The sequence below is a fragment of the Trachurus japonicus genome, chromosome 10, assembly GCF_045865225.1.
Source record: "Trachurus japonicus isolate A0001 chromosome 10, Traja_1.0".
In the NCBI taxonomy this organism is placed as follows: domain Eukaryota; kingdom Metazoa; phylum Chordata; class Actinopteri; order Carangiformes; family Carangidae; genus Trachurus; species Trachurus japonicus.
In genome coordinates, this window is record NC_140916.1 from 38,464,631 (window position 1) to 38,481,226 (window position 16,596).

General features: G+C 41.8%; 1 protein-coding gene across 1 annotated transcript; it reads right to left on the bottom strand.

Moving 5' to 3' along the window:
* Positions 1-3,164: 3,164 nt before the first annotated feature.
* On the bottom strand, positions 3,165-4,226 carry LOC146980414 (4-galactosyl-N-acetylglucosaminide 3-alpha-L-fucosyltransferase 9-like). Its single transcript, XM_085788669.1, has one exon. The coding sequence runs from the start codon at positions 4,224-4,226 to the stop codon at positions 3,165-3,167; it is 1,062 nt and encodes a 353-aa protein (XP_085644795.1).
* Between the last annotated feature and the right edge of the window lie 12,370 nt (positions 4,227-16,596).

The window sequence follows — 16,596 nt, forward strand, 5'->3', positions numbered from 1 at the left end:
TCGTTCCGAGTGACCGCCGATGATGATGGTGTGTGTGCGCGTGTGTTACGCCCCAGAACTTCGTTGGCCAGGAGGAGCATAACAATGGACCCAACAATGACCCCAACACAAAGACAAAGGCACTAAATTAACTAAGAGAGATTTAATACAAAAACATAAAAGTGATGCAAACAAATAACACAAACTAAAACAAACAAAAGCCAAGATGGGAGGCAGACAAGCCCAGCAGTCCCCACGCACTGCCCCCCCCCCCCCCTTCTGGTGCCAGCTGCAGGGTACCGAACCTGGCGTCAACTCAACACCAACAATACATTTATCACGAATAAACCCTGGGACTGTTGTCAGGACTAGAAAAGGTCAAAGTGGATCCAACAAGATCAAAATACAAAAAGGCCAACCAACACACTGCCACTCGATGTAAAGAGTGAGCAGCCAACAGTAGCCACACAAGTGGGTGCCACTCCCACCAGATACCAAAATGGCTACCACCATGAGGGAAACTACAAAACAAAGGTTAATTCACTTACAATACTGCGGTGACCAAACAAAATCGAGTGCAGCCACAACCTAGCAAACAGTAACACACACGTGACCCAACCGAAAGTGGACTGCAACAGCACAACACAAAAGAGGTCACACAGTAGCCACTGCTACACAAAATGTTGCCAACTTACACCTAAGCTGCAACCAAACAACCCAACGAACGTACTGTGCAGGTACCACACAAAAAGTCACATCCCAAAAGTTACTGTTAGTATTTTACACAGAATCCAGATGAAACTAGAAGTAGAGTCAACCCACAAGAGATTGTGATTACGCTGCTGTGCAACTCTATAGAAGAGTGACGTTGTGGAGAGGCACCCTGTGATAAAGGTTAACTATCTAGTCTTCAGTGGCTTCCCGGGAGGCTTCTTTAAACGTTGAACTCTGCAAGTGAACAATGGACCCAGGCAAGGCCCACTGCCACACAGAAAACGTACCCACACCCAGGTTTCACCACCAAAAATAAGAAAGGCAAAATAACAAAGTGGCAAGAGTCTCTCTCTGCCCGACGACTACCTTACAGGGAACTCTCAGGCAAACACAGACAGGCAGTTAAATCACAAACCATCTTGAAAAGAAGAGTACTACAGCTACAAACCTTTACTTCACCTCATGGTTGTCCTATCCCGGACGAGCCCCCAATTGTTACGCCCCAGAACTTCGTTGGCCCGGAGGAGCATAACAATGGACCCAACAATGGCCCCAACACAAAGACAAAGGCACTAAATTAACTAAAAGAGATTTAATACAAAAACATAAAAGTGATACAAACAAATAACACAAACTAAGACAAACAAAAGCCAAGATGGGAGGCAGACAAGCCCAGCAGTCCCCACGCACTGCCCCCCCCCCTTCTGGTGCCAGCTGCAGGGTTTGAACTCAGTGGACCAGGTGAGCCTCGTTTGGCTGATTGAGGCCTGGGTGGAGCTGTGGAGGAGAAGGGAGAGAGACAGACACACACACACAAGGCCGAACCCCCTTCGACCGTAACAGCGTGCGTCTGTTTTCATCTCTCTCGCTCTCTGTTTAGATACTGACAAATATATATGAAACGCACACAAATATGATCGCATTTATCAATCGCTGTATTTTATTTTGAAAATTGCTTTATTTTGAAAATTGACCGGATTCTCTTGTTGTTTCATGTGTGACTTCCTGCCAAGATTGACGCCGATCGCTCGCGGCTCACGCACAAAATAGAACAGACGCCGAAATGATCGCAGCAGGGTTAACAAGGGTGCCGAAAGGAAGCGGTCTCCATTCCGTAGCTATTTGCGGCGCTTCGGCGATCGGTGTGAATCCAGCGTTAGGCATATTTCCATGCAACATATACAACAATAAAAAAATATGAAAACCCTAAAACTGGTCCGGGTGTGTTTGGACCAATGCAGAAGGGTGGTGTGAATTTGTATGGTATCTCTATACAAATCTCTACAAAAACATACAAAATATAGAAAAAATAATATAAAACTTCATATCTACAGTTAGGTTTGAATTTTTTGAAAAGATTTGATGCAGTATTTTATTTTATTTTTGTTATAGCTCCAAAAATAATAATGCATCAAAATCAATGTTGTTACTAATTATTGACATATTCAAGGCTCTAATAACCTCATATGGAGTGATCTACTTTGCACCTCATTTTTGGGAAATATTGCATATTTTTGTTTTTTTGTGTCATTAAAAAATCTGGGGTTTGCCTGACAAAAAGTGCATAAAAACATTTTTTTTTTTTAAATAAAACAAATTATATTTATGGATAGGTCTGAAGTTGCTGAACAGATTTGTGTTGTAAGTGAAAAAAGAAATAAATATATGAGATTTTTATTGCGCTTTTATGAGAGGGTCCAATTTGGACACACTTGTAACTTTTTCTTAGGGGGCCATGAGGGTTAAAGACTTTTTTGGCTATTCTATCCTCTGGCATAGAAGAAAACGATTCCAGAGCCTAAGCATTTCCCCTTTCTGCTTAAAAAGTCTTTAAAGGCTGTTTTCTCAAAATGAGTTTTTCCTCAGACTCTGAACCTGAAATCTCCACTTCAGCAGCACTTAGAGACACCAAACCTTCCAATTTTATTTCTGTCTATATTCTGAAGGTTTGTACATAGGGGATTGGCATTCAAAGCCTGATTTATATAACATTTTATTCCTAAAAACATGGCGAAATTGGATTTTTTGGGGCTGTTGTCAGTATTTTCTCATTTACAGAGTGATAAAAAGAGATATCCAAAATCCCCTCTGTAAAAACGTCTGACTCTAATATGTCAACAAAATAAAACAAGAATTTTGAAAGTAGCTTTATCCATTTTTCAGATTTCGGTTCTGGAAATGTATGAAAATTAGCGCATATTACATCAGATATTGCCTCATTTACATATTTCACTTAGAATTTGACGAAACTTGTAATACAAATAATGTTTGTCTTAATGTAAGTGATAAACTTGGGAAGTTGAATGGTGATATCTGTTATTTAAAATGTTTACCCTATTCACCTGTAGTGTCTCCCCTTAATTCTGTAATACAGTAATAGTCGATAAAATATCAGAAAACTGAGCAAGAAAACACTGAAACAAAAGCCTAAACTGTCAGTAATCTATCAATGCTGATCTCACGTTTGCTCCTCATGACCAGTACCACCCATAGAGGTCGTGAACTACACTGTAATCCCTGTCTTTGGACATGTGATCGCAAGCGAGGCAGACGGGCTGAAGGAATTCATTTTGGACTGACAGGAGATGAGGAGTGGCTGTGTAGTACTTCCTCCACTCAAAGTAACGCATGTACGCTTCATCATCTGTATCCAGGTGGTTCAGGAACTCTGCCAGAGATTTAGGATCAGGGAAGTCATTGATGTGAATGAAGGAATCGGAGGGAATGAATTGCTCGTAGTTTTCCCGTGGTGGACCTAAAACTACAGGGACCGTCCCTGCCGCGAAAGGCCCGTTTACCTTCTCAGTGATGTAGTCTCTGTGGATTGAATTCTCAAATGACAGGTAGAATTTACAGCTAGCAATGGTGGAGTAGTAGTCCTCATCACGTAAGCGCTTCCCTGAAAAAGCACCAAAGACGTGGACGTGGATGTGTTTCAACAGTTGGCGGTAATAAGACTCTCTCACTGCTGTTCCATACACCGGGTTGTTGTTACTGACGATCCAACACACCAGTTTGTCTTTCTTGGGCAGAACAAAGTCGTCTTTCATGTCCGTTTTCCTGATCACCAGCTCATTCCTCACAGTGATGTCAGCATCTCGCCTGTAGCTCAGCGTTAAGTTGAACAGGTTCTCTAGACCAGGAATCTTTGCTGTGTTGGTAGGAGACTCCACATGGAACCAGATCCACTTCTGAAAAGCTGGACGTGGCTCCTGGGGCAGGTTTTTTAAATTCCAGTCTATATTTTTGTGGAAGACAATCACTCCTTTTGCTTTACTGTACAAGGATCTATCATCTGTCAGGAGGCAGCTGTCAATGTTGAAGTGGGGTAAACAGCCACTGAGATCAAACCTCACACCAATAGGCCAGAACCACAACAGGACTATGGGCTTTTCAGAAGTGTCAGCTCTGGCCCATGTGGACGAATATTGACAAACTGGGGCTGGTGCTTCCAAATACAGAACAAAGCCGATGATGGTGAAAGCAGCAACTAGTGCTAAGCACAACGTTTTCCATGTGGCTGCGGTCGACATCTGTGGAGGCAGAGGAACAAAGTCATGGCAAGGCAAGGCAATTTTATTTGTATAGCCCGTTTTTACAAACAGTTTGTCTCAAAGTGCTTTACATGGCAGCATAACAACATCCTCTGCCCTTAGACCCTCACATCCACTGAGGAAAAACTCCATAGTAAACCCTTTTAACAGGGAAAAATTGGAGAAACCTCAGGGTGAGCAACAGAGGAGGGATCAGCTTGTGCATATTCTCATTTGTCCAGGTCATAGTATCTCAAATTAATTTTCAATCGTATGTAATGTACTATCTTTCACCTCTCTCTCTCCCCCTCTCTCTCTCTCTCTCGCTCTCTCTCTCTATCTCTATCTCACTTCTACCATGCTTAATGATATGTTTGCAAACGGATGAAGTAAGCATTGTAGGCTATCAACAACCTCCAAAACATAACCAAACTCATGTAGCCTATTGAATGGTGTCTGCCAGACAGTATATGTTTCAGTCATGTATAAAATCCTGCTTCAGACAAACCATTGGAAATAGGCAATGTGAAATGTGATAATCCCAGCATGGCTCGGAGGAGCAATGGCGTTGATTTGGTTTTACCATTCTCTTTCTTTCTATTTGATTTTTTTTTCTTCAACAGGTTGAGCTTTAGGTCCCATGTTGGACAAAGTGACATTTCAATGTTTTTTTTTTTGTTTGTTTTTCTTTTTTTTTTACAGTGATGATAAAGCAGCATAGGTTCTATATTAATACTGTGAAAGTATAAAGGTAGTTTTTTCATTAAAAAAAACTACCTTTATACTGTATGGAGCAATACAAACATCTACCTTTAGACTCTCAAAGGAATTTTCAATCGAAAGCAACTGGACCAAGAGGCTTCATCAGTTCATGCTCGCATCTGACCAGGCTGGGACTGGTCCAACTATCTGGTGTGGAGATCCAGGTATTTAACCTTTTGTGCTCCAAGTGCCAGTTGTTGGCACTTGGAGCACAAAAGGGAACCAGTAACATCATCAGCCTTGTGAACGCTGGACCAATGAGAATATGCACAGGCTCATCTACCTTTAGACTTTCACAGTATTAATATAGAACCTTAAGCTGCTTTATCATCACTGTAAAAAAACAACAACAACAAACAAACATTGAAATGTCACTTTATCCAACATGGGACCATTAAGCTCAACATGTTGATGTAGTTTTTAATTTTCAAACATGAAAAACAAAGTTATATGTATGAAACCTGCAGAGATTTCATTTTAGATCTCCAACAGCTGGTTTTAGTAGTGATCTATTTGTTGATTGGTGCTGCGAAAGAAAACATTTCGTTGAGAAAGAGATTTCTGAATGTGTACAATTGTGCTGCCACTTCATTTGGAACTTAATTTGGGTGTTCTGGAGATAACGCTAACCATCAAGTTGGACAAATTATGGCTAAATATTCATTCATTTTCTATACCGCTTATCCTGCACTAGGGTCACGGGTGAGCTGGAGCCTATCTCAGCTGACTTTGGGCGAGAGGCGGGGTACACCCTGGACAGGTCGCCAGTCTATCGCAGGGCTAACATATATAGACAGACAACCATTCACACTCTCATTCACACCTATGGGCGATTTAGAGTCACCAATTAACCTAACCTGCATGTCTTTGGTCTGTGGGAGGAAGCCGGAGTACCCGGAGAGAACCCACGCATGCACGGGGAGAACATGCAAACTCCACACAGAAGGGCCCTAGCCAGCCGGCGGGTTCGAACCCAGAACCCTCTTGCTGTGAGGCGACAGTGCTAACCACTGCACCACCGCCCCATGGCTAAATATGTTAATTTTTTTTTTTTTTTAAAAAGGCTAAATATGTTAATTTTTTTTTTAAATCAATGGTAAAACCAAATCAACTCCATTGCTCCTCCGAGCCATGCTGAGGCAGGAAGTTATACATGACTGAAACATAAAGTAGTAGTAGAATAATTCAATCTTCCTGAAAAAAAATTGAGAATATTTGGGAGTTGTGGTTGATGAAGTTTGGCAAATATCAGAATTTTATCTCAAAAACGGAATTTTTGAGAACATTTTGAATTCTGCTCTCATGGGAACAACTGCAGTCAATATAAGAGTGGTATTTTAAAACATCAGATTTTCTCTTATGAAGCAAAACACTTATCGTTAAAACAAATCACCAATATTTCCATGCTGTCTAGATGCAATTTATGTATTAACAGATTTTTGTTCAGATAACAGAATTTCTGACATTTTGACCATTTTTGAAATCTGCTTTACCAACTGCTGCCTGGACAGTGACTCTCTGAGTCTATTTGAGAAGTCACACAGCAGGTTGCACTTCCAGATAATTAGCTCAGTGAGTTAAGAGCCGGTTCTTGGTGCGAGGGGATGTGGGTTCGAGACCCAGCAAGGGTAATGATAATGACAAATCAAAACGCCAGATGTCCTCATGGTGACATCACTGCAAGCCTCTAAATGAAAAAAAAACAACCAATAGCTTGGACCAGACCATGGGCGAAAGCTCACTAAATTTTGCACAAAGGTCCAGTCTCATCTTCTTCTTTCTACTTCCAAGGAAATCATACTTCCCATGGGCGAAAACTCACCGAACCTTACAGAAATGTCCAACCCCATGCCAGATTAGGGGTGGGCAAAAATATCGATATGGCAATATATCGCAATACTTTATACCGCGATACGATGTCGATATTCAATATTTAAATATCGATTTATTTTTTTTTCAAAAAAAATATATTTTTTTTCAAATTCTTTTTTTTCAAATAATAAATCATGTTTCAGACGTAAATCCAGTACGACTTACGCACCTCTGCTCCGCGAGGTGTCACTGTACTGCTACCTCAGACAGTGTGTTGTACAGTATGTTGCACTTGTATAAAATGGCAGGGATAATTTGAATTACATTGTTTTGACTCAGTTTGTCCCATAAATTATCACTATCATCTGATGTACATACAACTCGGATTTTAAGATGCATAATGCCTTTTACATTTTTCAGTGAACTATGTAGAATATCGTAGAATATCGCAATATATCGCAAAATTTGGATATCGCAATACCGTATCGTATCGTGACTCAAGTATCGTGATGCGTATCGTATCGTGAGGTCCTTGGCAATGCCCACCCCTATGCCAGATCCCATGTATTATCAGATTTTTGTTTAGATAACAGAATTTCTGAAATTCTGACTCATTTTTGAAATCTGCCTTGACAACTGCTGCCTGGTCTTGACTCCCTGAGTCTATTTGAGAAGACACACACCTCATTGCACTTCCAGACAGTTAGTTCAGTGAGTTAGGAGTTAGTGAGTCATGATAGATGATGTTTGACAAAAACATATCAGAATTTTACCTCAAAAACAAAGCAAGGGTACATGCTACAGTTTTGAAACTTCACCAAAATGTCGCCCCAATACTGCTGAAACTTTTGTCCACTTAAACTCATTACAAATTATGGAGTCCATCACTCTGTTATTTTCAAAATCTGTAAAACTTCCTCCCACAATTTTTGCTCAATTGACACCAAACTTGCGAGAGAGCATCTTCAGACTATCCTCCACAAACGATCCACACAGATTTTCGATTTAAAAGAAAATTGAGCCTACAGTGCATGAGAACGTTTGACTGTAAACATATACCATCCAATTCTTGATAAGTCAGTCAGATACCAAAACTGGAAAGGCAAAAACTGTCAAGGCAGACAGGAACATCCTACAGTGTCTCATCACAGCCTACGAAGCAGGACGTACAGTCAACCTGGACAACATAATGATGCACAAACTGTTTGTTGTACCTCTATCTTTGGCAGAGGTTAGTGGGCAGGTTCGAAGGCAATATTTGCCAAGATCTTGACAGCTGACATACCATGTCCCAGTGACCTCAAAGCCACAGATCCACAGTGTGAACCAATGCTAGTCATTGATGGACAAGCTCTAATCATTTACATTGGAAAACCACAAGAGGCCAAGACCTTTGGAGACCTGGCAGACACCTTTGTTGAATCTGTTCTTCAAAGTGGCTCACAATTCCAGCGAATTGATGTCCTGTTCGATCGCTACCATGAGCACTCAATCAAAGGCGGAACAAGGAAATGGGGTGGGAAAGGCTCAGTGGCAATCAGACGACCAATTACAAACAGAGATTTACCACTTCCTGCAAAGTGGGAGAACTTAATTGCTCACCAAGACAACAAGGCAGACATGGCTCACTTTCTCTCCCAACAGCTGATTCTGAAAGCTACTGACCCAAACTTTGACACAGACAGCTTGGAAGCTAAACATGAAGAAGCAGATACAAGAATTGTTCTTCACTGCATTAGAAGCAGAGCAGAAACCATTGTTGTGTCTGCCAGAGACACCGATGTCTTGATTCTGCTGATTGCCTACTTCCACAGAATGCCATGCCAACAAATCTGGATGAAAGCAGGGACAGCAAACGACAGAAAGTACATCCCCATTCATGCAGTTGTAGAAAAGCTGCAGATGGAAGAAGAGGTCCTTGAGCTGCTTCCAGGTTTCCATGCATTGACTGGGAGTGACTCGACATTTCAGGACACACGAAGAAGACCTGCTGGAATGTGTTTAGACAGCACAGTCATCTACTCAAGGGGCTTGGTGAAGGTCCTGAGCTTTGTGACTCCACCATCATGGATGCAGAAATGTTTTTCTGCTAACTATATGGTGCAAACAACACAAACAACATCGATGAAGTTGGGGCAGGTTTGTCAAAGGCATGACCATAGAGAGACTGCCACCCACCAGAGATGCTCTGAAATTTCACATCCAGCGTGTTCACTTCCAGACTTTGGTCTGGCGGCAGGCCCACTTGCAGTACCCGGTGCTGCCACCCGCTGAAAATATGGGATGGAAGATGGAGAACAACGTGCTTGTTCCTGAACTCATGTCGTTGCCTGAAGTTCCAGATACCTGTAAGGAGCTAGTGACCAGCGGTCTACATCCCACTCGATGCTAATGTTTAAGCTAGCACTTTGCTAGCAAGCCTCCCCACTTGCTCACCTGGGCCGGTCTGACCATCCCTCACTATTACTAATACCAACATACCGCCCCATCATCAAGAAATAAAAGCCTGTTAAGAATGGCCTGCTGATGCTTCTCTACAGCCTCAAGACTGCTTTGAGCGAACTAACTCGTCCCTGTTTTCTAATGAGGATGTGAATTACATTGTGCTCTGTTACATCAGATACAACCTCAAAAAAGACATCAAGCAAGCAAAAACTGCATACAAGGCCAGAATTGGGGATCACTTCACCAACAAAGATCCATCACAGGTTTGGAAGGGCATCCAGCAGTTGACCAACTACAGGGGCAGCAAAGAACCACCCATGAACATCAATGTCTCACTGACTGAGAAGCTCAACCATTTCTATGCCTGCTTTGAAACAACTCGGCAAGCTAATGGTGCCACCCCCCCTACTCCCATCGTGCCTGTTGACACAGATCTTCCACTGACTGTTACAGTGGAGGAGGTGAGACAGATCTTCAAGTCTGTGAATTCCAGGAAGGCAGAGGGGCCAGATGGCATCCCAGGCAAAGTGATCAGGAACTGTGCACCCCAGCTTGCATTTGTCTTCGATATGTCCCTGTCCACAGCCGTTGTACCAACCTGTTTCAAATCAGCCACAATTATTCCGGTACCCAAGCAAGTCAACATTACCACACTCAATGACTACAGACCATCATTGCCAAGTGCTTGGAGAGGCTAGTGATGAGGCACATAAAATCTGCCCTACCCCCTGACCTGGACCAGCACCAGTATGTCTATAGGGCAAACAGGTCCACTGAGGATGCCATCGCCTCAGCCCTCTATGCAGCACTAACACACCTTGACGGAAGAGAGCTATGTGTGAGAATGTGTCGCGTCGTTTTTATCGACTACAACTAGGTGTTCAACACTATTGTCCTCTGTCGACTGGTCGCTAAGCTCCTGGATCTGGGCCTCAGCAACATCCTGTGCACATGGATAACGGACTTCCTAACTGACCGTCCTCCAGCCTGTCTCTCAGGACTGATGCGCCTCAAGGCTACATACTCAGTCCTCTCCTCTACACCATCTACACACATGACAGTGTCACTACGCACTCTTCAAACACCATGATAAAGTTTGCAGATCTGGAATAACAAAGAGACCGCTCAAAGGGGTGACATCGACAGGCTAGTAGGGTGGTGTAATGAAAACAACCTGACACTGTTAAAAAGACTAAAGAAATCATTGTGGACTTCAGGAAGCACAAAGAAGACCCCTCACCTCTGCTCAACAACAGCGAGGAAGTGGAGAGTGTTAACTGCAAACATCCTCTATAAGATCATAGGCCTTTACCATAGCTAGATAGCTATTGGGGCAGTCAGCTAGCCTTTTAAGAAAATGAAATGATCATCAGATGCATGGGGTGTGTAACACACACAGAGTTGGCTAATGAGCCATGATATTTACTGTTAGCCAACTAACAATTAAGCTAAGTTGACAATTTGTAGGTTTCTTATGCATGTTATCAATGTAGTGATATGAAAAACCTCAAGTTCTTCAAAAACCAAATTAATTCAATTGAAATGTTAAAATCACAATTTTCACAACCGCGCTGAGTAAAAGTAAGAAAGTAACTTTACACAATAAAGAAGTGGAGGGGGAGGGGGAGGGGAAAACCAGTTGGACATTAACAGAAACGTATAGAACACCTGTGTCCTAGACTTTTTTAATGCAAATGATTATAGATAAGATAAGAGGGGCAGGAGTTTAACATCACAAAAGCACCTCCCTGTCTCTCACATCACTTTAACAGTCACAGCTACATGGATTCTCTGCTCTCACCTCGATTTGAGCGTCTCCTCAGACTTCTGTCCTTGTCCCAGTTTACATGCAACGACGGCGCTGTGCGTCGTTTCAGCAGGTTAATACAACCCCCAGTTACACATTACTGTAGCCTATTTCCCTGTCCTGTTGACTTTCTGTCACCGAGTAAAAACCTGGATATGAACAGTTTAATAACTTAATAAATTCTCAACTCCAGTCCAGTTAAAAAAGGAAGCCAGTGAAACAAATGGCTTCCTTTTTCAAAATGCGCCAAACTTATCACCATCCAAATAAAAAACAACAACTATTTTTTATTAAACCCTTACAATATTACTAAAACCTGATTATCAAAACAAAAAATAAAACAAGACATCAAGAGTAAAGTAATAGCCCAAAATTGAGGTCACACATACCTTGTTCCACTCAACCAAAGGAGCTAATGCAGGATGGAAGGTGCCGTCTCTACTTGTGTCTCCTCTCCTAATAACAATAAACAAAACCAAACTATGAGGAGACCACACCAACACAAAGATTGTAAATAATTACAATACTCCAGAGAAACTCACTCAAAGTGCCACGAACATGGTCCAAACTAAAGAAAAGGTCAGCAGCACAAACGGCCAGCCAGAGGAGAACAAAGGAAGAGATGATGGAGATGCGCACAGATGGGCGCATAGACACACACAGGTGGAGCTTACAGGTGACAATGGTCTGCTCCCTTTTATATCCTGCTCCCTCAACAAGAAGACTGACCACTAGATGGCAGTCATTTCATTCACTGACATTTACAGGCACTTGAGTGAAGGAATCAGGAATCAGCAGACAAGACACAGGAAGGCTGAGATGGCGGCTCACAACAATTTTACTGTCATTTACAGTGACACTACCTGGAAATGCTCTAGACAGCACTACATGTATACACTAGTTGTACAGCCATTTGAAAACTACAGTAAAGTTACACATTAGTGTATTTAGTGGAGTAACTGATGCTGAATACATATGTTTCATATTTTTTTACTTTACTCTTTGCAGTTCTACAGTAATTTGATACACTACAGTCACCTATTTACACCAAACATAAGAAACACCCTTTGGGCAGAGCTGTGCACACTGTAAACAATGTTAGTGTGCACTGTAAACCATTCCTGCACATCCAGACGTTCCTGTCTGTCTGGCCACATGTTTTCATCTACAAACTGATTCAATATTCCCAAAGATATTGTCATCCTCACTTTGTATCTCTCTCAACCTTATGTCATTGTAATCACCATTGCACAAAGGGCTTCCTCTTGTTGCAGAGTAAAATGGGTCCTCTTCCACCTGTGGGAGGTTCTGTTGCAATCCTATTATGTGGTGCAGAGTAAAATTACAGTAATGTAAAGTACATACGTATACTACATCAACCCATATTACTGTAGTGCACAATAACAGTGCTTCCCACTTGTAAAATGCTGTAGTACAGTGCCATACTGTAAATATAGCAACTCTTTACTGTAAGTAGTCTGCTGTAATACACTACAATACAGAAAATTTGACGCTGCATTTCTTAAAGACAAGACTTTTTTAAATGAGTCGATCAGTATAAATCAATAATTGTTTTGTTTTTTTTACTTTATTTTTAAAGTCACCACGTGTTTGTACCTACTTAGAACACGGCTCTCTTGAATACTCGATTCTGATTGGTCAATCACCAATATTCTGCGGTGTTTATTTCTCGATAGACCACCGCTGAGCGGACCGTTGCTAGGGACTCCATAGCAACGGCCGACTCTGCATGTCCGGTCACGGCCGCTGTTTTGCTGAGCCTCCTCCCGGTCGTGCATTTGAAGCCTTTGATGATCAAACAGTGGATCGATGGATTACCAGACACGTTACCATGTATTTTGTGTAGTCCTATCTGTCATAAACAAGAGATTATGGGATGCGTTTGTGTCGCGGAGCTACAGAGAGGAGAGGAGCTGTGACACGGTCAGAAGTTCTGATGCAAGTTTACTTTTCAGCCACGATGTGGAAATAACTTAGGAGCCTCCACTCTCCCTGTAACAGGTTACAAGTCGTTTATCTAACATCACTATTAGTCTGAAGCTGTTTAATGACGGTAAAAATGAAACATAAAGTAAATATCCTGCATACTTTCTCTTTTCTGTGCTGCGCTGATCAGAGCGGCGTCCCGAGCAACGGTCTAATTTTACATGAATAAAATCTCTTTGTATCATTATTTTGTGTTACATTATTGAATGATTTAGTTGTAGGCCGTGTTCTAAGCGGGATAATGTAGAGTTGGTCGGTTGTTATGGAGAAATAAACCCCTTCATGTTGTATGAAACCCTTATTACTATTTCTATAGCGTTTTCTCCGAGGACATTTTTGTCCTCATGTGGTAAGAGTGTGCGCAAGTGAGGATCAGGCATAAGGGTTAAAGGGCAACTTCGGTTCTTTTCAACCTGGGCCCTGTTTTCATATGTTTTTCTGTATGTGAGTGATGGATAATACTTTTATTGAGGTCGCTGCAGTATTGAGCCAGGCAGGCAGCCTGCAGCCCAGCTAACGCTCTTCAACCGGGCAAGTGGCTCCTGTCAAAGTTTGCCCTATAAACAGGCATTTTTTTCAAGCTGACAGGCTCAGATAGTTACAATGAGTGTCTGACAACATACTAGAAAGGAGAAATGAATGTAATAGTCTCCACCTTTAGCTGGAGGTCGCTGTTTGCTGTGATCTGTGTCCAAATCTCACCACGTCAGAAATCTCGTTCTGAAATCTTGCGATAACTTGCGGCAAAACACCGGTGGGGAAAACTGTTACCTGACTGAGGTGAAGAGAGACGACCGGAGAATTCACAAATTGTAACAACAAAATGTTGGGCTGCTCTTCACGCAGCTTTCACAAGTTAGGGCTAACAGTTAGCTGTGCTACAAATGGATGCTGACACTCCTGTGGATGCACTGCGCCGTCGCCGTGCCGACCACAGGGTCTGCTGTGACCACTTTGACCGGGGATGACTACTGCCAGTCAGAAGAAGAAGAGACGTGCTAAAGGTAGAGACATACGTTCATTTCTCCTTTCTAGTATGTTGTCGGACAATTGTAACTATCTGAGCCTGTCAGTTTGAAAAAAAAAAAGCCTGTTTATAGGGCGAACTTTGGGAGCCACTTGCCCTGTGGAAGAACGTTAGCTGGGCTGCAGGCTGCCTGCCCGGCTCAATACTGCAGCCACCTCAATAAAAGTATTATCCATCACTCACATATACAGAAAAATATATGAAAACAGGGCCCAGGTTGAAAAAAAACGAAGTTGCCCTTTAAAAACTCCCATTAGCTGCTGGGCTTTCCAGCAGCTACTCTCTCTGGGGTCTAGATCACTGAAATTATAATACAATACATATTTTCATTAATACATTGACATACATATTCACAACCATTGTGGTTGTAAGCTGGAGGCTACATGCATTCCTATTAGGATGGTAATCAGTCTACAATAGGTCAACCATACCGTATTGTGTGACCAGTGAAGAGGCTACTTCAGTGCAAAGTGTAAACACTTCATAATGAAATCAGTCTCCCCACCACCCCATCTTTCCTGTTGGCCATCTAGAATCTAGTAAGCATGTGTGCTATTTGTATATAGATTTGTTTTAATTTTAATTTTTACATTTCAGAATGCCACCAGCAAGGAGAGATCCTCGGTACAGTGTGCAGGATGTAATTGCCATCATCCAAAACGGGGAGAGTGATGTGGACATGGATTTCAACGACACTGATGCAAGTGACGAAGAATCAGATAGCGATGCCTGTGTGGACAAAGAAAACCAAGAACCTACTGATTGCCCAGCCCAATGTGGACATTAAGCCCCAATCAAACAAACACGTCATGCCCCGTGACAGATATCGCTGGCAAAAAAAAGAGATTTTTTTATCAGTCCCAATACTGATTTTTCTGGTCCAGCTCTCACAGATGATGTCAACTCCCTCCTCACACCACTGCAACTACTTCCAAAAGTTTGTGTCAGAAGACATGGTTGAAGCTCTGGCAACAAATATGAATGAGTACAACATTCAAAAGGGTATACTAATACCCAAAGCAAGTGTGATCTGCCTCTGTTTTTCAGAGGACAAGAACTGCTTCTGGAACTATCCCTGTAAATAATGTAAATAAATGTCAAAGTTCTTGTTGTTGGAATAAATGGCTCTTCTAAACAACATGACTGAGATTATTATTCATGTTATATACTGGTTTGGGAAAAGCAAAACCCTGCAAATGAATCCTTAGTTCTGCATTGTTGTTCAGTGGAAATACAGGAGATTCTGCTCCCCATTAAGCCCAATGTTGCAATATTACAAAGTTTTCGCAAAAACTTACTAAAACATAACATTTTTGAAAACATTCCATTTTCAGCCCCAAAGGCCTCCTACAACAACATCTGAATGGTTGATTTTTTTTTGTTTGTTTTTTTGGGGGGGTTTTCTATACAGTATTTGGGTTTTACAGGGTTAAATGTTTTTACTTAAAGCAATTCTTACCTTTCTGGCATTTCACACAGCACAGCACAAACATTTGAAAATCAACTGCCCCACCTCCCTCCAAAGTCCCACCCACCTCTCCCTCCTGCCACACCTCCACGTGCCCCCCTCCCTCCCCGCTGTAGCTATGCGTTAAACAGAACAGGGAAGCGAAGCTCACTACTACCGTTACAATATGACATGAAACTCCACGACCAGCTGCGGCTGCAGTTATAGGTCTTAAAAAACAGTTTATTTCCAAAAACCTTCTTTCTAGAGTGTGTTGTGACTCTAGTCTCCTCTGCTCTCTGTGTCCTGGTCCTGCTATTGCTCTGGTGTCAATAAAGTTAGGGTTTTTTTAAGCGTTCTTCCTGGTCGTTGGAGAGGAGGAGAGGAGTGCACAAAGTGATTACATACTAAGTATGTTCGGTCGCTTGTCAAATCTTATCAATCGGACCAAATAATATTATTGGTCAGACTTTTCTCAGAATCATATGAGAATTGAAAAATTATGTGTTTTTAACCCTGTTGGGTTTCTCTTACATTTTAATGTATCATCGGATTATTAATAGCATTTTAACTTTGACAAAGAAATGTGCAAAAGTTCCAGAAAGCTAAGAATAGCTTTAAGTAAATACAGATATGGACCTCTGTTAGCAGATCAAACAAGGATGGCTGGCAACACACACTTAGCAAAGAAAAACTAATCTCTCCCTGTCACACTTCCTGTCACCACCCTTTCACAATAAAGGTGTGGTGGAAATTTGCTGTGATTAGTATTCATATAAAGTAAAGATAACGGACAGCTGCTAAACAAGGAAAAAAAGACCCAACTGAACAAACTCAAATAACAGTTTCTAAAGTAAAAACATTTTAGGAGCTCTTTTCTAAGAGCTGACAGTCTCCTGGTTCAGTCCAACACACTGGTTCATCTAACGCCACAGTAAAGACACAAACAACCTGAACCTGGACTACACACAGTCAATTAATAACATAAATCTGTTAACTGTTTTCTAATTAAGTCAATTAAACCTCCAGGACACATACAGACATTCACTCACTGACTACGTCT